This window comes from Heterodontus francisci, chromosome 35 (assembly GCF_036365525.1).
Source record: "Heterodontus francisci isolate sHetFra1 chromosome 35, sHetFra1.hap1, whole genome shotgun sequence".
Taxonomy (NCBI): domain Eukaryota; kingdom Metazoa; phylum Chordata; class Chondrichthyes; order Heterodontiformes; family Heterodontidae; genus Heterodontus; species Heterodontus francisci.
Window position 1 is genome coordinate 29,241,554 of NC_090405.1, and position 23,867 is coordinate 29,265,420.

General features: G+C 45.5%; 1 protein-coding gene across 1 annotated transcript in view; it reads right to left on the reverse strand.

Moving 5' to 3' along the window:
- Positions 1–13,195: 13,195 nt before the first annotated feature.
- The window catches only part of LOC137350466 (annexin A2-like), a 37,165-nt gene continuing 26,493 nt past the window's right edge, over positions 13,196–23,867 (reverse strand). Inside the window, exons 7-13 of the mRNA XM_068015109.1 lie at positions 22,942–23,021; positions 21,613–21,672; positions 19,388–19,481; positions 16,676–16,771; positions 15,513–15,571; positions 15,245–15,388; positions 13,196–13,745 (exon numbers count right to left, since the gene is read on the reverse strand). Coding sequence (XP_067871210.1) covers positions 13,686–13,745; positions 15,245–15,388; positions 15,513–15,571; positions 16,676–16,771; positions 19,388–19,481; positions 21,613–21,672; positions 22,942–23,021 — 593 coding nt within the window. The 3' untranslated portion in view covers positions 13,196–13,685. The remainder of the gene's footprint in view (positions 13,746–15,244; positions 15,389–15,512; positions 15,572–16,675; positions 16,772–19,387; positions 19,482–21,612; positions 21,673–22,941; positions 23,022–23,867) is intronic.

Genomic DNA, 23,867 nt, shown 5'->3' on the forward strand with positions numbered 1-23,867 from the left:
GACTTCAATGTTCATCACCAAGAGTGGCTCGGTAGCACCACTACGGACCGAGCCCTAAAGGACATATCTGCTAGACTGGGTATGCGGCAGGTGGTGAGGGAACCAACAAGAGGGGAAAACATACTTGACCACGTCCTCACCAATCCACCTGCCACAGATGCATCTGTCCATGACAGAATTGGTAGGAGTGACCACCACACAGTCATTGTGGAGATGAAGTCCCGCCTTCACATTGAGGGTACCCTCCATCGTGTTGTGTGGCACTACCACTGTGCTAAATGGGATAGATTTCGAACAGATCTAGCAATGCAAAACTGGGAATCCATGAGGTGCTGTGGGGCATCAGCAGCAGCAGGATTGTACTCAACCACAATCTGTAACCTCATGGCCCAGCTTTTCCCCCACTCTACCATTACCAACAAGCCAGGAGACCAACCCTGGTTCCATGAAGAGTGCAAGAGGGCATGCCAGGTGCAGCACCAGGCATACCTCAAAATGAGGTGTCAACCTGGTGAAGCTACAACACAGGACTATCTGCGTGCCAAACTGCGTAAGCAGCATACGATAGACAGAGCTAAGTGATCCCATAACCAACGGATCAGATCTAAGCTCTGCAGTCCTGCCACATCCAGCCGTGAATAGTGGTGGACAATTAAACAACTAACTGGAGGAGGTGGCTCCACAAATATCCCTATACTGAATGATGGGGGAGCCCAGCACATCAGTGCGAAAGATAAGGCTGAAGCATTTGCAACAATCTTCAGCCAGAAGTGCCGAGTTGATGATCCATCTCGGCCTCCTCATGAAGTCCCCAGCATCACAGATGCCAGACTTCAGCCAATTCGATTCACTCCGCGTGGTATCAAGAAACGACTGAAGGCACTGGATACTGCAAAGGCTATGGGCCCTGACAATATTCCAGCAAAAGTACTGAAGACCTGTGCTCCAGAACTTGCCACACACCTAACCAAGCTGTTCCAGTACAGCTACAATACTGGCATCTACCCTGCAATGTGGAAAATTGCCCAGGTATGTCCTGTACACAAAAAGCAGGACAAATCCAACCTGGCCAATTACCGCCCCCTCAGCCTACTCTCAATCATCAGTAAAATGATGGAAGGTGTCATCAACAGTACCATCAAGCGACACTTGCTTAGCAATAACCTGCTCAGTGACGCTCAGTTTGGGTTCCACCAGGGCCACTCAGCTCCTGACCTCATTACAGCCTTGGTTCAAACATGGACAAAAGAGCTGAACTCAAGAGGTGAGGTAAGAGTGACTGCCCTTGACATCAAGGCAGCATTTGACCGAGTATGGCATCAAGGAGCCCTAACAAAACTGAGGTCAATGGGAATCAGGGGGAAAACTCTCTGCTGGCTGGAGTCACACCTAGCGCAAAGGAAGATGGTTGTGGTTGTTGGAGGTCAATCCTCTCAGCTCCAGGACATCACTGCAGGAGTTCCTCAGGGTAGTGTCCTAGGCCCAAACATCTTCAGCTGCTTCATCAATGACCTTCCTTCAATCATAAGGTCAGAAGTGGAGATGTTCGCTGATGATTGCACAATGTTCAGCACCATTAGCGACTCCTCAGATACTGAAGCAGTCCGTGTAGAAATGCAGCAAGACCTGGACAATATCCAGGCTTGGGATGATAAGTGGCAAATAACATTCACGCCACACAAGTGCCAGGCAATGATCATCTCCAACAAGAGAGAATCTAACCATCTCCCCTTGACATTCAATGGCATTACCATCACTGAATCCCCCACTATCAACATCCTAGGGGCTACCATTGACCAGAAACTGAACTGGAGTAGCCATATAAATACCATGGCCACAAGAGCAGGTCAGAGGCTAGTAATCCTGCAGCAAGTAACTCACCTCCTGACTCCCCAAAGCCTGTCCACCATCTACAAGGCACAAGTCAGGAGTGTGATGGAATACTCTCCACTTGCCTGGATGGGTGCAGCTCCAACAACACTCAAGAAGCTCAACACCATCCAGGACAAAGCAGCCGGCTTGATTGGCACCCCATCTACAAACATTCACTCCCTCCACCACCAACGCACAGTGGCAGCAGTGTGTACCATCTACAAGATGCACTGCAGCAATGCACCAAGGCTCCTTAGACAGCACCTTCCAAACCCGCGACCTCTACCAACTAGAAGGACAAGGGCAGCAAATGCATGGGAACACCATCACCTGCACATTCCCCTCCAAGTCACACACCATCCTGACTTGGAACTCTATCGCTGTTCCTTCACTGTCGCTGGGTCAAAATCCTGGAGCTCCCTTCCTAACAGCACTGTGGGTGTACCTACCCCACAAGGACTGCAGTGGTTCAAGAAGGTAACCCACCACCACCTTCTCAATGGCAACTAGGGATGGGCAATAAATGCTGGCCTGGCCAGCGACGCCCACATCCCATGAATGAATAAAAAAAATATATAATGCGTACCTGCCATTTTAGCGGCCATTTCACTAAGGTGCCAGAGAATGCCAATGACTCCCAGGGTCCTGCTCACAGGAGGACCCGATCAGTATTTATTACAAATATTCCTCATGGGTCAAGAGAAGCTGGCGTGCTGACCCCACAATATCATCCTGGATCTCCCCTCCCTCCCCGATTGCAGACTTCCTGACCTGTCCCAGCCGCACCCCACTACCCACCCCCAGATTTATGCTCACCTCACCAGGGACCGTTTTCCTGGGTCTGTTTCTGGTGGGAGTGTTTATGTGGGGACCGTTTCCATACTGTCCATTCCGTTAGAACCGTTTCCATCGTTACTTTTGCTATGGGTCCCAGTGACTGCTTCAACCCCCACCCCTTGGCTTCAGGTGGGAGTCAGTGTTGGCCCCGAGAGTTAAAATCTACCCAGGCCTCACGGACCTGAGTTAAAATCTGCCCAATGTGGCATTTAAGTTGGTTGATAAACAGGCAGTTCACAGAATGGAGTGAACTGGGCCTGGAGCAGGGCAGAGAGCCTGAGGACGCTTTCAGCAGAATTGGAGAGGTATTTGAAGGAATGGGTGAATGAGGGCAATTGTTTTTTTTTGTGCACGGCCCAATGAATGGCAGTCTTTCTGGCTCTGTAATGTATGTTATATATGATATGACATTTACAACAAGTAGATCCTTAAAAATCATCCCTGTGCTTTTGGGAGGAAGATCATTTTACACGCCTAATTGGAAAGGCAACAGTGAACTTCTGCCTGATTGCTATGTCTCTGCCTTAAACTCTTCCACACAGCATCCGACAGAACTTACCAGACTGTGTAAAACTGCCATCTAAATATCAATCTGTTCTTTAAATACTGTGGACATGTTTTTGCGGTTATGTTTTTTTATCGTGAAGCATTCAATACAGACATCACCCTGCTTCTACCAGAAACATGTGTGCGCCCCTTTCTCGCTGCTCTCTCAGACTGAGTCTGCTGGCACACAGCCGTGGTTCCCTTAACTCTCAGCTCAAGATCTAGCTATTCCTTCAGTCCACTGTCAGATCTTTATCTGTCTATATCCCGACAATACCTCCTTAACTGCCTAAACCTTCATCCACCATGACCTCACTCCAATACCAAGCAAAATTCTCACCTATTCTCATCGCCTTTCTTTAAGGACTTACCTTGTCAGCTCCTGAACTTGGTGATTTGGAAACATGTTTTCCGTCTTGGATTTTATCCCATGTTAAAAACCATACTCCTCCCCTCCCCACTCCGTCCTTTTTGGCTTCTATTGGCTCTCCGTCTTCAGTGCCTCAACTTTTAAATCCTTATCCTTGTTTTAAGATTTCTCCAAACTTCACAACCTCACCAATGCAACCTTCTCCGCCCCAAGTCCATACCTCAACTCATTTCTCTTCGAATCCTGGTTAGTGTTGGTGGGGGGCCGGGGGGTTGCTTCCATGCTGTCAGCTGTGGCTCAGTTGGGAGTACCCCTGTCTCTGAGTTAGATGGTTGTGGGCTCAACTCCCACTTCAGGAGCACATAATCCAGGTTATCACAGTGGGAGTGCTGTACTGTCAGGTGCCATCTTTTAGAGATGTTAAATCAAGGTCCCACCCTCTCCCTCAGGTGGATGTAAAAGATTCCAAGGTAGTATTTGAAGAGTAGCACTTTAAAACGTTAGAACTATTTCATTGGTGGCAAGTGCTTTGAGACATCCTGAGGTTGTGAAAGGTGCTATTGAAATGCAATTCAATCTGTCCTTCCATCATCCCCGACATCACTGTCCTAGGCCCAACCATCTTCAACGGCTTCACCAATGACCTTCCCTTCAACATAAGGTCAGAAGTGGGGATGCTCGCTGATGATTGCACAATGGTCAGCACCATTCGCAACTCCTCAGATACTGAAGCAGCCCGTGTAGAAATACAGCAAGACCCGGACAATATCCAGGCTTGGGCTGATAAGTGGCAAGTAACATTCGTGTCACACAAGTGCCAGGCAATGACCATCTCCAACAAGAGAGAATCTAACCATCTCCCCTTGACATTCAATGTCATTACCATCGCTGAATCCCCCACTATCAACATCCTGGGAGTTACCATTGACCAGCAACTTAACTGGACCAGCCATATAAATACTATGGCTACAAGAGCAGGTCAGAGGCTGGGAATTCTGCAGAGAGCAACCCACCTCCTGACTCCCCAAAGCCTGTTCACCATCTGCAAGGCACAAGTCAGGAGTGTGATGGAATACTCTCCACTTGCCTGGATGGGTGAAGATCCAACAACACTCAAGAAGCTCAACACCATCCAGGACAAAGCATCCCACTTGATCGGCACCTCACCCACTACCTTAAATATTTCCTCCCTCCACCACTGGTGCACAGTGGCTACAGTGTTCCACATATACAAGATGCAATGCAGAAACTTGCCAAATCTCCTCTGACAGCACCTTCCAAACCTGTGATCTCCACCACTTAGAAGAGCAAGGGCAGCAGGCACATGGGAGCACCTGCAAGTCACACATCATACCGACTTGGAGCTCAATCGCCGTTCCTACACTGTCGCTGGTTAAAACACCTCGGGCTCCCTTCCTAACAGCACTGTGGGTGTGCCTACACCACATGGTCTACAGTGGTTCAAGAAGGCAGCTCACCACCACCTTCTCCAGGGTAATTAGGGATGGGCAATAAATGCTGGCCTTGCCAGCAACGCCCACATCCCATGAAAGAATTTTTTAAAACTGCCTCTTTCTGACCTGTGCCAAAACATAGCTCATTTACCCTATGACCTCTCTGCACCCACTTCTATTTCCTGCTCAGGCACACAACCTGCAGTGATGATTAGTTATATGAAAGGCATTATTAAAGTGTCAGTTCTTATTGAACCAGGAATTTGAGATTTTTTTTGAAGTATTTCTATTTAGTTATTTGTTGCTTTCATGTAATATTTGTAGTTGTTTACCAGGTGAATATAAAAGAAAAGGAAGGAACTGAAGGAATAAAGCACCGTTCAAAGCTTCAAGATGTCCTAAAATGCTTCACACCCTGTGTCACTGTCATAACGTAATAAACACAGCAGTCAGTTTCTGCACAGCAAACGCTCACAAACAGCAATGTGATAATGACCAACAATCTAGTTTTAGTGAAGTTGGAGGAATGATTTCACAGGATGTGGCCATAACTGTACAAAACGCTAGTTAGGCCACAGCTGGAGTACTGTGTACAGTTCAGGTCGCCACACTATAGGAAGGATGTGATTGCACTGGAGAGGGTGCAGAGGAGATTCACCAGGACATTGCCTGGGCTGGAGCATTTCAGCTATGAAGAGAGACTTGGATAGGCTAGGCTTGTTTTCCTTAGAGCAGAGCAGGCTGAGGGGGGATCTGATTGAGGCATACCAAATTATGAGGGGCATTGATAGGAGAGATAGGAAGAAATGTTTTCCCTTAGCGGGAATTATTAGTCAATAACCAGGGAGCATAGATTTAAGGTAAGCGGCAGGAGGTTTAGAGGGGATTTGAGGAAAAATGTTTTCAACCAGAGGTTGGTTGAAATCTGGAACACACTGCCTGAAAGGGTGGTAGAGACAGGAACCCTCAGAACATTTAAGAAGTATCTAGCTGAGCACTTGAAAGTCCATAGCATACAAGGCTATGGGCCAAGTACTGGAAAATGGGATTAGAAGAGATAGGTGCTTGATGGCAGGCACGGACACGATAGGCCGAAGAGCCTGTCACTGTGCTGTATAACTCTAAGACTCCATGATAAATATTGGCCAGGGCGCCAGGGAGAACTCCCTTGCTGTCTTCCAGAATCGTGCCAGCAAACAAGACAAAGAAGATGGGCCTCCGTCTTAACTGAAAGACAGAACATCTGACAATGCAGCACTCCCTCGGTCCTGCGTTGATTCTGTGGAGTGGAACTTGAACTCAAGCCCGTATGGACTCAGAAATGAGTGTTACCTGCTGAGCCACAGCTGACAGTCTCACCAGACAGGCTCATGGAAGGCGGAGACAGAAGGAAGGTGCAATTTATTAGGACTCAGTAATACACTTAGGGAGGGAAAACAAGGAAAGGGGTCAAAGATGGAATGGGAAGATACAGCAGTGTGAGGGGGCAGAGAAACAACAACTTGAATTTATATAGAACCTTTAACATTGAGAAACGTCCGAAAGGATTCACGGAAGTGCAATCCCAAAAAAGTGCACAATCACCCGCCCACATCTCCACCGCCACTATCCCCCTCCCTCACCATCCACCCTCCTCCACCAACCCCCTCCCCTCCCCCACCTTCCCCCTTTCTCACAATCGCCCTCCCCTACCCTCCCCCTCACTCACCCTCACCCCTCCCACAATCTCCATCCCCTGTCTACCTTCCCCTTTCCCGCAATCACTTACCCCACCCCTACCCTCTCCCTCCCCCACCATCCCCTCCCCTCTTCGCGATCCCCTTCCCCTCCCCCACATACAGTAATGCATCACACTGGAAATTATTTCATGCATTTGTTTAAACTAATTCAAAGTATTTGTTATAATTGGTCATTTATCCATGTTACAACTTACAAAACAAAAAATAGACATGCAATTATTTAAGATTTACAATGAGACATATACCTGACTAAATTTATACACAGAATGATAGAACTATATAAGATTGCATCGCGAAAGAGGCCACTTGGCCCATTATGTTGATGCTGGCCCTTTCCTAAGGCAGTCCAAAAATAATCACTCTCTCCCACTCCCCCCCCCCTTATCTTTCTCTGCTGAAAATATTTATCTAATTTTGCCTTAAAAGTTGGAATTATCTCTGCCCCCAACTTCTCCCTGTTGCAAAACATTCCACACTCCAACAGCCCTTTGTGTAAAACCATTCCTCCGAATTCTCCCCCTTTCTCACGGTGACAATTTAAAATTGATGATCCCTGTCACCAACTCCCTACCAAGGGAAATCATCTTTCCCTGTTCACTCTATCAAAACCCTTCATAATTAAAAGTGGTTAGCGGTGGTTAGCACCGCAGCCTCACAGCTCCAGCGACCCGGGTTCAGTTCTGGGTACTGTCTGTGCGGAGTTTGCAAGTTCTCCCTGTGACTGCATGGGTTTTCTCCAGGTGCTCCGGTTTCCTCCCACAGCCAAAAGACTTGCAGGTTGATAGGTAAATTGGTCATTATAAATTGCCCCTAGTATAGGTAGGTGGTAGGGGAATTGTGGGGATGTGGTAGGAATATGGGATTAATGTAGGATTAGTATAAATGGGTGGTTGATGGTCGGCACAGACTTGGTGGGCCGAAGGGCCTGTTTTCAGTGCTGTATCTCTAAATAAATAAAATTTTAAAAAATTTGTACAAATGGTGATTATTGTAGACGGGCTTACAACCAAGAGCTTGTGTTTTGGGAGCAAACAGGTTTTACCAATCATAAAGGCAAACCCATAAAACACAAGTCATTGTGGGAAGATATTCTCCATTTGCGAAAGGAGAAATGTAATTGTCAGGTAATTCATGTACCCGGGCATGCCACAGGTTCAGTACATTCAAAGGGCTACAGTCTTGCAGATGGACAGGCAAAACATTCAGTCTGCATGACTCCCCCCCTCGAGAGGGGCCTGCCATAGTTCATGTAATCACTAGGGCAGAACGGGCAGCTAATCAGGATGAGGGACTGATTCAGCTATTAGACCCGACAAGAGAGAATCCAAACGAATATCCATCAAAGTACTTCTATTCGGAGACCCCGACTGGTATTGTACTGGTTAAGGGTGTCCAGGAGGTACCGCCGAATCACAAACGAAAACAGCTTGTAAAAGAAGCTCACAAGGGTATAGGTCAGGCACATAGTGGTGCCCGAACAACATTCTGTAAATTGACTCCTTTATATTGGTGGCCAGGTATGCTTAAAGCCTGTAAAACATACGTGGCAAATTGTGAGCCAGGTAATTCGATCAACAAATCGTCACGTATTAAACTGCCACCATTGGCTCCTGTGAAGCCTATAAATTAATGGAGAAATGATTTCATTAGACTACTTCCCCATCAATGGGGTATAAACATATTCTCGTTTGTGTTGATGCCTGCACTTCTTTCTGTTGGCTGGTCCCCACAAAAACTGTTTTGGAAACTGCACTTGTCAATGCTATTGCTGACATTATTACTGTAGCTGGTGCACCCAAAATCCTACACTCTGATCAAGGTGGAGCCTTCGTTTCCAAGGTTTTCAAAGACTATTGTGTGCAAAAGGGGGATTGGGTTAGAGCACAACACACTGCATTCTGTGGGACTGGTGGAACGTAATAATGCTATTGACCAAACTGTTGAGAATCACAGGGAATAAGTGGGCCGCCATCATTCTGGAGGTACAGTTATCACTAAATAATGTGCACATGTGTGCATCAGGGACAGTATTCCCTAGAACACTATTATTTAATGTATGGTGTTGAACTGCATACACACTTACTGTTCTCTTATTGCTTCTACGCTTTCTGACTCCTTGACCCAACGGCAACAATTAGATTTGAAACAAGAAATATGAAATTGATCAGAGGATCAGAGAGAAGAATAGACAAAAACAGGTAACTAACAAAGCTTGGCTTTGTTCAGGAAAGTTTGAAACAGAAACCTGATTTGAGACCTAAGTGGAAGAAACCTGTTCAAATACATTCTGCTATTAATGAAAGAACTGTCAAAATATTTACTAACCAGCCGAATGGCAAGCAGTCTTTTAAAATAGTCTCTGTAGACAACCTGAAGAGGTGTCCTGAAGGGTACAGGAATGAAGGAATAGTACAAGGTGCAGTCGTACACTGTCTTTCAGGACCCAGTCTGGAAGTTACCATTGGGAACAATGCTAGTCAAACTGCAACCAACTGCGTCAATAACTGTTCCTCCCCCTCGCAGGACCTCGTAGCACCTCAAAGATTGATTTCACAGGGAACCACACTCGGCGCAGCAAGCAATCGTCAAGTCACAATGAAGGAAGGAAAAAGCACTGTGGGAAGGGAACGAAGCACTGCAGACTCTTGGTGATAAGACTTGCTCTGGCATAAAGCAAGGATGAAGGTACTGGAGGATTCTTTGTTCCAGGTCTTCTGGCTGCAGGCAGTGCATGTGACCTGACAGAGATGTCTTACTGCTTGAACACCTCACTATGCGATTTCTTGCAGAGAAGCAGGAATAGAACATTTTACTGCATTTGCCCTGAGTGACATTTGGAAGGGAGGTAATGCAAGTGATGCTCTTATTCATCGTAACATTGGAAGAGTGCAATGGTGCAAAGGAAAACATGGTGGAATGGCTTTTCTTTGTATCGTCACATTACATTCTGATGGAAAGTACGCCTGTTATAAAGATAATCAGGTTCTGAATAACATTTCTATCCAGGTGACCTCAGAATTCCCTGATGTTCAGCTCTTTTCATTTTGCTCCTGGTATGAGGACGTTGCCTGGAATGTGACTGAAAACGGACTAAAGCACATTTTAGTTTATCTCAACAGGAATTTATTGGTTCAAGATCAAGCAGCAGCTTGATGTTCGACATGCCGAGATACAGTCATCTTATTGAACATCTTGCGAACTCAGATCGTGGACGCTTTGCATAGTTTTATTCTGAACTTTGTGATAGAATTAAAAGATTTATTTTTGGAGAATTTAGATGACCCATGTAACAACATGGATTATTATTGTTGTCGATGTAATCTTTTGCATTATTGCACTGTTTCACATAATAGTTTATGACACTTTAATGAATGTTTAGATTTTAGGCATTACTTAGTTTAAACAAACAATTTTTTTTTTGTTCGCCTTTATTCGGGTCAAGAGAGGGGTGTGATGGAATCTGGGTATAATAGGCTTAATTAGGTAGAATGTAGAAATAGTTAATATATTATACTCTTTAGAATTAAAGATTGAATAAATGGTCAGTTTTCAACACTGACATTCCCCTTTAAGAACATAAGAGTTAAAAAATTTCAAGGTCCCTGTTAGAATAGAATTTCTGTTGACGGGGATTTGGAAGATAAACACACACATTGAAATATCCTGTGTGATAAGAGGTAGCAATACGCTTAATTAGTTTATGGGGTCGTTGATGCAGACAGATCACTCAAAAGTTTGCTTCAAGGTACCATAAAAAGGCAATTATAAATAATAAAACAATAAATGGAAAGGACTTACAAGAACAAGAGGTCAAGTAAACACAATTATAAACATTTTGACCAGATAAATGCTCACAACTTCAAAAACAGGGGATTTCCAGAAAAACATTAAGTAGAGAGTTAGTTAATGATACTATCAAATGTGGATCTTTAAAGCAAGAGAATCACACACAGAAAGGTAGCACCTATATGCTAAGAGGTCATATGACACCTTAGAAACAGTATAAACATGAGAGGTTCTGAAGTGAAAATTAGAAGTGTTGAATTCCTCAAACAATACTTCTCACCCTATGCATTACTTGGGGAATTTAAGGTAAAAATTTGCTTTAAATTTTGATGGATATTCTAAGATATTTTGCTGTAACATTAGCAAGATTAAACTTTTGGATTCTATATTAGAAATAAGATTATGTGTTACATCTCCCAGTAATATTTGATATTGTAATATACTTATCCACTTAGAAGTGTATTGCATGTTAAATTCTTTAATATATAAAAGTTAATAAATCATCTCATATAGTATTCTGTAACTACAAGAACCCCCCTCTCTGTGTCTCTTTAGGTGGAGAGATACATATTGAAGAGAGTTCCCCAGGCCCTTATATCTGGGATATTTATGACATAGACATAATTATTAAAAATAGGCTATCTGAAAGATGGTAATATTTTCTGTTAAGTTTTCTTTCTTTGAGGGAAAGCTAGTTCAATTCTTTGGACCCAAATAAATGTCTATAAGAGTTTATCTGGTTTGAACTTAGTTAAAGGAGATTCATAGGGATGTACTCCTGATTTGGTTTGGTCCCTATAAGGAGTTAAAATCATAAATCACTTCAACACTAAGTGACAGCTGATGGAAGGGACTCTTTAAGGTGATACACAGCTGCGTTTGGCCAAATCTACCGCAGCTTTCAGTCCAATTCTTTGGGATATTTTGTCAGGTTTTGTTTCCACATTCGCGTTTAGTCACTTGATTCGCAAAAGACAAATTGGTGCAGGGACACTCAGATGATGAGACATGCTGTGTAATCAGGAAAAGCTAAGTGGCAGTAAATTTACAGAGCAATCCAAACCTGTCCGATATGAGAGCTGCAATTCACAGGAGCCATTTGATTCAAGTACCCGTTAAACCCTCACCGCAATATGGAGAGAAATTAGATTTCAGTAGCTCATAGCTTGTGGATCCTGCTCACACTGATCGGATGCTTAGATACAGAACAGCAATTAATACTGAGCAGATTGAAGGCAGGCCCTGATCTCCTCTCTCTCCCTTTCGATGATGGAAGCATTAGTGAACAGTGACTCAAAACACTCAAAGGCTCCTGTCCCCACTTTATCACAAGATGTTTCTAGGTGAAGGCTCAGTCCATCTAATTTGTATCTTTCCCATTACCAGCCCCAGCCCTAGTAAAGAGCTTCAGGGGTGCTGGCAACTGTCTGAGGCTTTGTGCTGTATTCGACCCTGAAATGAGCTTCCGATCACATATCAGCTCCACTGATAAGACTGCCTACTTCCACCTCCATAACATCACCTGATTCTGCCCATGCCTCAGCTCATCTGCTGCTGCAACCCTCGTCCATGCCCTTTGCCCCTGGAAATTTGACTATTCCAGTGCTCTCCTAGCTGGTCTCCCATCTTTTCCCCCACACAAAATTAAGCTCTTCGAAAACGCTACTGACTGTATCCTAATTCGCACCAAAGTCTCAATCATCCATCTCCCTGTGCTCATTGATTTACACGGGCTCCCAGTTAAGCCTCGAGTTTAAAATTCGCATCCTTGATTCAAAGCTCTCCAATGCCATGCCCCTTCCTATCTCTGTAACCTCCTCCAGCCCCACACCATAGGAACATAGGAATAGGTGTAGGCCATTTAGCTTTGATAAAATTCCATACCTTTTCCAATCTATCAACCTTAGATTTAAAATTAACAGTTGATATAGCAACAGTTGTCATTTGCGGAAGAGGGTTCCAAACCTCTACCACCCTTTGTGTGTAGAAGTGTTCCCTAATTTCAATCCTGAAAGTTCTGGCTCTAATTTTTAGACTACGTCTCCTGGTCCTAGACTCTCCAACTAACGGAAATAGTTTCTCTCTATCTACCCTATCTGTTTCCCTTAATACCTTGAAAACTTTGATGAAATCACTCCATAACCTTCTAAATTCCAGGGAACACAACGCTAGTTTGTTTAATGTCTCCTTGTAATTTAACCCTTGGAGTCGAGGTATCATTTTGGTAAATCAGTGCTGCACTCCCTCAGTGCTATAGTAAGGTGAATAAGTCTTTCACTGAGCACTGTGAGAGGATTCCTCTGTAGATAGAGTGGGCCCACTTTCACTGCCTCTGTCTTGGATACAACTTAACTTGCATAGATACAGAATTTCTTACCTGATATGCCGAGTGGGTGGGCTGGGTGGGGGAGAGGGGGTGGTGGTACAGTCATCCCTCCCCACAGTCCTGCTCAAAACCTGCCACTGTAAGATGCCCAGAGTGAAAGGTTCACACAGTTGATGCTGCTGTTAAATGTGAGACTGCAGTTTCAGAGATGCAGCATTATTATTCCACTGTGTGTTATGCAATCGACTTTTCATTTCAGAGACTGTTATGGTAATCATCCAATTTCTTTATTTCATATAAAAAGGCATCCTGCCTTGGAAGCAGATGCATTTGCTGACTAAGTACAGTACTGTACAAAACATTTTATATATGTGCTGCAAACATCTTAACATGTAAATCTGCTGCCTCGAGTTATGAGCAAACAACCTGTGCTACTGAAAGAATGGGATCCATTTGATTTCAAACCCCAACAACAGCATACAAATGCAAGGAGGTGAAGCTCAACTTTTAGCTTTATTTCCAGTTAGTATTAATCTATTTGGGGCTCTTCAAAGATTTACTGATTGACGATAGAGAATTTTTCACGCACAATCTCGTTATGGTTTACTATTGTAATACTTGACTCTAACACAAACAGAATGAGGAAGGTTAAGTGGTTCAATCTAACAGGGGCTCCATGCAGCTCCTATGTAGTAATTATTGGTAGTTAAAAGCAGGGTGATACAGAATTGGAACTCCTGTCTGCGACGTCACATTTAATCATCTCCTCCACACAGGGCCAGCAGAACACGTTGGTAATCACCTTTGGTCGCAACCTAAAGCAGAAGGATAAGAACTGGTTACATACGGCTGATCAGAAATGTCTGAAAGGCTAAAAGGTAGACATATTAACGGAGCCAGCTATTCAGCTCAGGCCTGTACACAGGGAATGAGTGTTAATGCCAATATTCCCACTGCATGAGCACAAAGCTCCTGTCACAAAAGACCACAGCTTAACTCAGAGAGAGGTTCAGTAATACAATTAATAAGCGCACAGACCAGTACAGACTCTCCCCCGATACAGATTAATCCCCCGATACAGACACCACCCCCGATACAGACACCACCCCCGATTTATATTTCCAGTTTAACTGCCGGGTGGTTTTTTGAAGATTTGGTTCTATGTCATGAATTGCCCTGGCACTGTGAAATTCTACTCCATGCCTTGCTCAGTGGGCATTGCTGGGAGCTGCACCTGGTCAAAGGAAATGAATGGCAAGCTGATACAAGTGCGAGTTCCAGATTAAACCCTGATTGACTCCAAGCTGCAAGTCTAAAGCCCAATAACTCTAGAACGGATGACTGAGGAACAGCAGTATCATCTCCCAGTGAATGGTCATCAAAGCAAGGCAGATTGATACTGGGAAATGGGATACTGTCCCAGTTAGCATGGATCTTATTAAGGAGGCCCAGGTTAGATGTGGCCAGGGTCGGATACAGACTGAAGGCCCCAACAATGTCCCCTCCTATTATTGCAGTTAGGTTTAATCCAGCACCGATAACTGGCACTAAGCAGAAATAGGAGAACAGGGTGATGTTCCCTGCTCTAATCAAGAGATGCGGATGTCAACTGCTCCCACAGCTCAGCTGAAATCGGCAACAGACTGGGGACTAACCCTAGGTCCTTCCCGGACTCCGTGGCTCAGTTCCTCATTCAGCAAACTTGTTAAACACTGGGCAGTCCTGCATCAATACACTGGAATCATCCAACACCATTGCACAGCTTCTGCTGCAGTTAGCAGCTGTCACTGGAAATGCAATCCCACTTGTTTGTGTCAGCCGTGTCTCATAGAGAACATTCCCGCCTCTGGGTATAAGGTTCAAGTCCCACTCCTGGGCCTGAACACAAGAATCCAGGCTGAGGGAGTGCTGCACTGTTGGAGGTGCTCTTTCAGATGAAATGCTAACCTGAGGACCAGTCTGCCCTCTCATGTGGATGCAAAAAGATCCCATGACACTATTTCCCAGAAGAGCAGAGATATTTATCCCAGATCGCAGAAACAGATAATCTGGTCATTATGGTATTGCTGTTTGTGGGAGCTTACTGTGCACAAATTGGCTCCTGCATTATAACAATTCATTAGTACTTAAATGGCTGTAAATTGCTTTGAGATGTCTGGTGGTCAAGAAAGGTGCTATACTAATGCAAGTCTTTGCTTTCTACTCTGTTATATGTTCCAGGGTGTAGCAAACGCCCACAGTAACCTTTAAGAAAGATGTGACAGTGCAGGCGGGAACCTTCCCCTTTGATGTGCAAAGACAGACAGACACTTACAGTTAGAAACTGATGCAGCGATACACCAGTTTTCTTCTTGAATTCTTTCCTGATTTGTAGCAGGTCGATTTCACAGCGAGTCACCATTATCCTGGTTAACACATCCTTCTTCAGGTCCACCTTCAGCTCTGACTTCTTGTCTCTCTACAAACAGTAAATCTCAGCTTAGTTTTCATTCCCCCTGTAAGCGGCTCGCTAGAGCGGACATTGGTTCTGTCAAGAAGATTGTTAGGACAAAAGGGGTCTAGCAGGAGATGAGATCTTTTACCTTCACCATCTGGGCTAATTTGTCAGCAAAAAACCCGGGAGTGTTCTGGATACATTGTACTGTAGAGAGACATGGAAACAAGGCAGGTTTCAGACAAACATTATCGATCATAACTATTGGGCGTACATCAAAATAAACCTGCCCCACACCACCCACCCCCACCACCCCCCCACCCCTGTCAGAACTTGTGCAGGAATACATGCTCAGAATCGGGTGGAGTTTCCAGGCCCGTAGCAACAGTGGAACTTTTCGGAATGGGTCTGCTTCACACCAGCTGCTTCTATTGGTCGTTTCACTTTGCGACGAGACAGGAGGCGTCTCCATGGTTACCAGAGCGCACACGGCCGTGAGCTTCACACCAGGAGCGTGGTTCTGACACTCCCGCGAGAAGGTGAACGTGCTGAGCCCAGACCTGTTATTCAGCCCCTCAATTCTGTTACACAGGAACAGAAGGAGACCATTCAGTCCATCAAGCCTGTTCCGCCATTCAATTAGATCATGGCTGATCTGTATCTTAACTCCAGCCTCTCGGCACTATCGGTATTCAAAGCCCCGAGCTGGGGAGTGGCGGGTGATGACATGTCCCACACTTGGCAGGAACACAGGTCAGAGAGAGACTCAATGAGAGTCAGAACTCAGACCCAGTAACACTGCTGCAAAATATTCACCCTTTCACCCTTCTCTCTCTCCCTGGGCTATTTGGTGTCTTGTACCTCCCTGAGTAGACATCCCTGGCAGCTTGAGTCCCAAGTTGCCCCTGTGTTGTCAGCTGGGGTGAGCAACTAACAAGCCAAGAACACAGTGATCAGTTTCCTTGCTCCGTTTGCAAAGGAACACTGTGGAAAAGGCCACAGTTGGCCCTGGGATAGCTTTACCCCCATTTCAGGCTCTGCAGAAGGCAACACATAGCTGTGTATCCTCAGAGCATATCACAAGACTAGACTGGGTGCTACCCAGGGAGACGCAGTGGCAAGGTGCACAGGCCAAAACTTCAGGATTTCAGGGTCTGACGTTGAGAGCCGAGGCAATTTCTGAAGGATGGTTAATCAATGACACATGTCATTTCCCTCTCAACCAAGAACTTAAACTGAGATGTGGAAGGCATTGGGAGAATAAAGTCCATGACAATCGTGCGAAAGATGAAGTGAGAGAGTCAAACTTACCCAGCGCCAAAAAATTATTTTTTAGATCTCCCTTGACTTCAATATCAATGCTGCGAATCATATCGTACTGACTGTAGGAATTATATCGCCCGAAAACTAAGCAGAGGAACAATCAAATTAGAACATTGCTTGTGAAAACAAAACAATTACTAATGAAAGTGAACAATTACTGGTGAAAATGAACCATTGCTACAGAAATCTAACCATTCCCAGTGTTGTTATATAGAGAAATACAAACAGTTTACATCATATCCATCTACGAAAACCCAAAGCGTTCATGTCGAGCATGATGGCACTGATTGAAGCACAGTGTGTGCTGGTTCACTATTTCCTGTACCGTGTGTGTGCTGGTTCACTATTTCCTGTACCGTGTGTGTGCTGGTTCACTATTTCCTGAACCGTGTGTGTGCTGGTTCACTATTTCCTGAACCGTGTGTGTGCTGGTTCACTATTTCCTGTACCGTGTGTGTACTGGTTCACTATTTCCTGTACAGTGTGTGCTGGTTCACTATTTCCTGTACCGTGTGTGTGCTGGTTCACTATTTCCTGTACAGTGTGTGTGCTGGTTCACCATTTCCTGTATCATGTGTGTGCTGGTTCACTATTTCCAGAACCATGTGTGTGCTGGTTCACTAATTCCTGAACCATGTGTGTGCTGGTTCACTATTTCCTGTACCATGTGTGTGCTGGTTCACTATTTACTGTACAGTGTGTGTGCTGGTTCACTATTTCCTGAACCATGTGTGTACTGGTTCACTATTTCCTGTACAGTGTGTGTGCTGGTTCCCTATTTCCTGAACCATGTGTGTGCTGGTTCACTATTTCCTGCACAGTGTGTGTGCTGGTTCACTATTTCCTGTACCGTGTGTGTACTGGTTCACTATTTCCTGTACCATGTGTGTGCTGGTTCACTATTTCCTGAACCATGTGTATGCTGGTTCACTATTTCCTGTACAGTGTGTGTGCTGGTTCACTATTTCCTGCACCGTGTGTGTGCTGGTTCACTATTTCCTGTACCATGTGTGTGCTGGTTCACTATTTCCTGAACCATGTGTATGCTGGTTCACTATTTCCTGTACAGTGTGTGTGCTGGTTCATTATTTCCTGTACCGTGTGTGTGCTGGTTCACTATTTCCTGAACCATGTGTGTGCTGGTTCACTATTTCCTGAACCATGTGTGTGCTGGTTCACTATTTCCTGTACAGTGTGTGTGCTGGTTCACTATTTCCTGAACCATGTGTGTGCTGGTTCACTATTTCCTGTACAGTGTGTGCTGGTTCACTATTTCCTGTACCATGTGTGTGCTGGTTCACTATTTCCTGAACCATGTGTATGCTGGTTCACTATTTCCTGTACCGTGTGTGTGCTGGTTCACTATTTCCTGTACCATGTGTGTGCTGGTTCACTATTTCCTGAACCATGTGTATGCTGGTTCACTATTTCCTGCACAGTGTGTGTGCTGGTTCACTATTTCCTGCACCGTGTGTGTGCTGGTTCACTATTTCCTGCACCGTGTGTGTGCTGGTTCACTATTTCCTGTACCATGTGTGTGCTGGTTCACTATTTCCTGAACCATGTGTATGCTGGTTCACTATTTCCTGTACCGTGTGTGTGCTGTTCACTATTTCCTGTACCGTGTGTGTGCTGGTTCACTATTTCCTGAACCATGTGTGTGCTGGTTCACTATTTCCTGAACCATGTGTGTGCTGGTTCACTATTTCCTGTACAGTGTGTGTGCTGGTTCACTATTTCCTGAACCATGTGTGTGCTGGTTCACTATTTCCTGTACAGTGTGTGCTGGTTCACTATTTCCTGTACCATGTGTGTGCTGGTTCACTATTTCCTGAACCATGTTTATGCTGGTTCACTATTTCCTGTACCGTGTGTGTGCTGGTTCACTATTTCCTGAACCATGTGTGTGCTGGTTCACTATTTCCTGTACAGTGTGTGCTGGTTCACTATTTCCTGTACCATGTGTGTGCTGGTTCACTATTTCCTGAACCATGTTTATGCTGGTTCACTATTTCCTGAACAGTGTGTGTGCTGGTTCACTATTTCCTGTACAGTGTGTGTGCTGGTTCACTATTTCCTGAACCATGTGTGTGCTGGTTCACTATTTCCTGTACCCTGTGTGTGCTGGTTCACTATTTCCTGTACAGTGTGTGTGCTGGTTCACTATTTCCTGAACCATGTGTGTGCTGGTTCACTATTTCCTGTACCCTGTGTGTGCTGGTTCACTATTTCCTGTACAGTGTGTGTGCTGGTTCACTATTTCCTGAACCATGTTTATGCTGGTTCACTATTTCCTGTACAGTGTGTGTGCTGGTTCACTATTTCCTGTACAGTGTGTGTGCTGGTTCACTATTTCCTGAACCATGTGTGTGCTGGTTCACTATTTCCTGTACAGTGTGTGTGCTGGTTCACTATTTCCTGTACAGTGTGTGTGCTGGTTCACTATTTCCTGAACCATATTTATGCTGGTTCACTATTTCCTGTACAGTGTGTGTGCTGGTTCACTATTTCCTGTACAGTGTGTGTGCTGGTTCACTATTTCCTGTACAGTGTGTGTGCTGGTTCACTATTTCCTGAACCATGTGTGTGCTGGTTCACTATTTCCTGTACCCTGTGTGTGCTGGTTCACTATTTCCTGAACCATGTGTGTGCTGGTTCACTATTTCTTGTATCATGTATGTTCCCTGGCTGTTTTATTACCTCTATTGAGATGAGGGATACTTCTCTGAGTCATTATCGAGGTCCATTTGTCAACATTTGTTTTTGGATTCTTCACTCCAGCTTCATAGAGTTCCTGAGTAGCGAAATATGAGGAATGTCATTAATGAATCACCTCACAAAATAAATCTGCCCCGGGCCTCCCTCTCTCACTCCGTCCCCGGGCCTCGCTCTCTCACTTCGTCCCCGGGCCTCGCTCTCCCACTCCGTCCCCGGGCCTCGCTCTCCCACTCCGTCCCGAGTCTTTTCCTCTGTAACTCAGCCCAAGGATGAATAAAACAAAGTGGGGGAGCTGCCGAACAAAATTAACAGCCGCTTGAACAAATATGGATTAATTAAGGAAAAGCCTGCACAGATTTGTTCGGGGCAAATCAGGTTTAACGAATTTGCTGGAGTTTTTTGATTAGGCAAGAGAGAATTGATATGGGTAATGTGGTTGATGTGATGTACATGGACTTCCAAAAGATGTTTGATAAAGTGCCACATAACAGGCTTGCAAGCAAAACTAAAGACCAAGGTATAAGAGGCACAGTGCAGCATGGGCTGAGTGACAGGAAACAGAGAGTCGTGGTGAACGGCTGGTTTTCCGGACTGGAGGAAGGTATATAATTGGGTTTCCCCAGGGGTCGGTGTTCGGACCCCTGCTTTTCTTGATATATATTAATGACCCTGACTTGGGTGTGCAGGGCACAATTTCAAAATTTACAGATGACAGTAAACTTGGAAGTATTGTCAACAGTGAGCAGAATGGTGATTGACTTCAAAAGGGTGGTGGACATGTGGCAGATGAGATTTAATGCAGAGAACTGTGAAGTGATACATTTTGGAAGGAAGAATGAGGAGAGGCAATATAAAATAAAGAGTACAATTCTAAAGGGGTTGCTGGGGCAGAAGGAGCTGGGGGTATATCTGCACAAATCATTGAAGGTGGCAGGGCAAGTTGAGAAAGTGGTTAAAAAGGCATATGGGATCCTGTGCTTCATAAGTAGTGGCACAGAGTACAAAAACAAGCAAGTTATCGTCAACCTTTATACAAATACTGGTTCGGCCTCAGCTGCAGTATTGTGTCCAATTCTGGACACCATATTTTAGGAAAGATGGGAAGTCATTGGAGAGAGTGCAGAAAATATCCAAGAAAATAGTTCCAGGGATGAGGGACTTCAGTTACCGGGTTGGATTGGAGAAGCTGGGGCTGTTCTCCTTAGAGAAGAGAAGATTGAGAGGAGAATTGATCGAGGTGTTCAAAATCATGAGAGTTCTGGACAGAGTAGAGAGAGAGAGAGAGAGTGTTCCCATTGGCAGAAGGGTCCAGAACAAGAGGACTCCAATCTAAGGTGAATGGCAAAAGAACCAATGGTGACATGAGGAAAAACTTTTTTACTAAGCAAGTGGTTAGCATCTGGAATGCACTGTCTGAGAGTGTGGTGGAGGTAGACTCACTCGAGGTTTTCAAAAGGGAATTGAGTGACGATCCGAAGAGAAAAAAATTGCAGGGCTACAGGGAAAAGGCAGGTGAGTTGCTTTTGCAGAGAGCTGGCCTAAACAGGACAGGTTGGATGGCCTCCTTCTGTGCTGTAACCATTCTATGGTTCCATAATACTATAGGCCTGAGCTCCGTGACCCGGCCCCGGGCCTGAGCTCCGTGACCCGGCCCCGGGCCTGAGCTCCGTGACCTGGCCCCGGGCCTGAGCTCCGTGACTTGGCCCCGGGCCTGAGCTCCGTGACCCGGCCCCGGGCCTGAGCTCCGTGACCCGACCCCGGGCCTGAGCTCCGTGACCCGGCCCCGGGCCTGAGCTCCGTGACCCGACCCCGGGCCTGAGCTCCGTGACTCGGCCCCGGGCCTGAGCTCCGTGACTCGGCCCCGGGCCTGAGCTCCGTGACTCGGCCCCGGGCCTGAGCTCCGTGACTCATTATGGAATGTGAGAACCTTGTTAGGAGAACAGCACAGAGAGATCACTGCCCGTGCCCCCACCCCCACCAGTTAGAGTCCTAACAGGAGGAGTTGGACTTCCTGCAATCTGGTGGCAATGTGCCTCAAACGCCCCAAACACTGGCCTCAGTTACCCAAACTAGCCGAAGCCCTAACCAAGAATCCCCAGGCCATAATGGCATCAGTCATTGTTTCAATGATGGTCACAGTGAGTGTCAGCGTGAGATGGAGCTTCCATGTAATCTACATTCACCACGCACTATTGAAGAGTACCTACCCGGGCATCTCCATCAATCAGGTCCATATCAACCACATTGGTGGGTTCCGATCGGGTGCCCTGTACACAGAAAGACCATTTGAAATGTCATTCATTTAAGGGCACAATCAGTTTCAAATTCATGTTACAGGGCACATTTTGCAGGATCTGGTTATTCCAGAAAAGCCTTGGTCAGCACGATAACCCAGTGATGCTCACATCTACCACCTGATCACCTTGTAATGATTGCTCTGTCATCTGCTTTGGACATGTTCCCCCTTTATACTCTTTTACCATTCACAGCCTCCTCTCTCCCTCAGTAGAACTGCTCAATTCCTTGACATTTTTTGCTGTTCTTCTCTCTTGTTTGGACTCTTGCAGTCTTAGTGAGATCTTAACCATTCCTTGTGGTTATTCCTCGCCCCTGTTACAGGCTGACAAGGAAGAGAGGTATTGACAGAAATTCAGTGTCCCTGAGGAGGAGGAAGCAATGCAAGACCAGCTAAGAACACAAGAAGCAGGAGTAGGCCATTCGGCCCCTCGAGCCTGCTTCGCCTTCAATAAGATCATGGCTGATCTGATTGTGGCCTTACCTTCACTTTCCTGCCTAACCCCATAACCCTTGACTCCCTTCAGCATGAAAAATCTAACCCATCTTTGAATATATTCAATGACCCAGCCTCCACTGCTCTCCGGGGAAGAGAATTCCAAAGATTAACAACCTTCAGAAGAAATTCCTCCTCATTCCCATCTTAAATGGGAGACCCCTTATTTTGAAACTGTGCCCCCTATTTCTGGATTCCCCATCAGGGGAAACATCTTCTCATCATCTATCCTGTCAAGCCCCCTCGGGATCTTACATGTTTCAATAAGATCACCTTTCATTCTTCTAAACTCCAATGAGTATCGGTCCAACCTGCTCAACATTTCCTATAAGGCAACCCTTTCATCCCAGGAATCAATCTAGTGAACCTTCTCTGAACTGCTTCCAATGCAAGTATATCCTTCCTTAAATAAGGAGACCAAAACTGTACACAGTACTCTAGGTGTGTTAGCTCCAATATCATCAAATCAGATCAGTTTTTAGCGCGAAGGGACTCTTTGGGACATTATATCCACAGTGGATTCCCTGCCTCCCGCCCTGACCTTAGGAAATCGAGGTAAATCCCACAGAGAAGTCCGGAATCACTGATCCCCTGACAGACGCAGTGCTCAATCACCCTGTCATTCCTGGATTGCAATCCCAGTGTTGCACAGCTGACAACCAATCCCAAGAAACCATCTCACCAGCACAGCCAGACATCGCAAAGCTCCTCGATCAGAGCAAGAAACATATAATTAAGGTCTTACCTTTGATAAAGCACAAAGAAGCTTGCAGAAATTTCCAGAAGTATCTCCTTCGAGGTCCTTCTTCATTTCTTTCTTGTAATCTGTAAAGAGGAAGGTTATAGCATCGCTGTTAGTGCAGATGCTATTCTGTGTTTTAATACTGGCTGGATTATTCCTCCCATTACAATCACGCTACCATCCCTAGTAAGGGCTATGTCGACCATTATAAACTTGTTTCTCTAATATTCCTGTGCCCACTGTTTAATAGAGACGTAAACAAGATAATGTCGCCATCAATCAATCTAATCATCTCCCCATGACATTCAATGGCATTACCATCGCTGAATCCCCCACTATCAACATCCTGGTGGTTACCATTGAACAGAAACTGAACTGGAGTAGCCATATAAATACTGTGACTACAACAGAAGGTCAGAGGCTGGGAATTCTGCAGCGAGTAACTCACCTCCTGACTCCCCAACGCCTGTCCAACATCTACAAGGCACAAGTCAGGAGTGTGATGGAATAGAATACTCTCCACTTGCCTGGATAGGTGCAGCTCCAACAACGGTTAAGAAGCTTGACACCATCCAGGACAAAGCAGCCCGCTTGATTGGCATCCCATTCACCACCTTCAACATTCACTCCCTCCACCACCAATGAAGTGGCAGCAGTGTGTACCATCTACAAGATGCACTGCAGTAATGCACCAAGCCTCCTTACACAGCACCTTCCAAACCTGCGAACTCTACCACCTAGAAGGACAATAGCAGCAGATGCATGGGAACACCACCACCTGCAAGTTCCCCTCCAAGTCACACACCACCCTGACTTGGAACTATATCGCCATTCCTTCACTGTCGCTGGGTCAAAATCCTGGAACTCCCTTCCTAACAGCACTGTGGGTGTACCTACCCCACATGGACTGCAGCGGTTCAAGAAGGCAG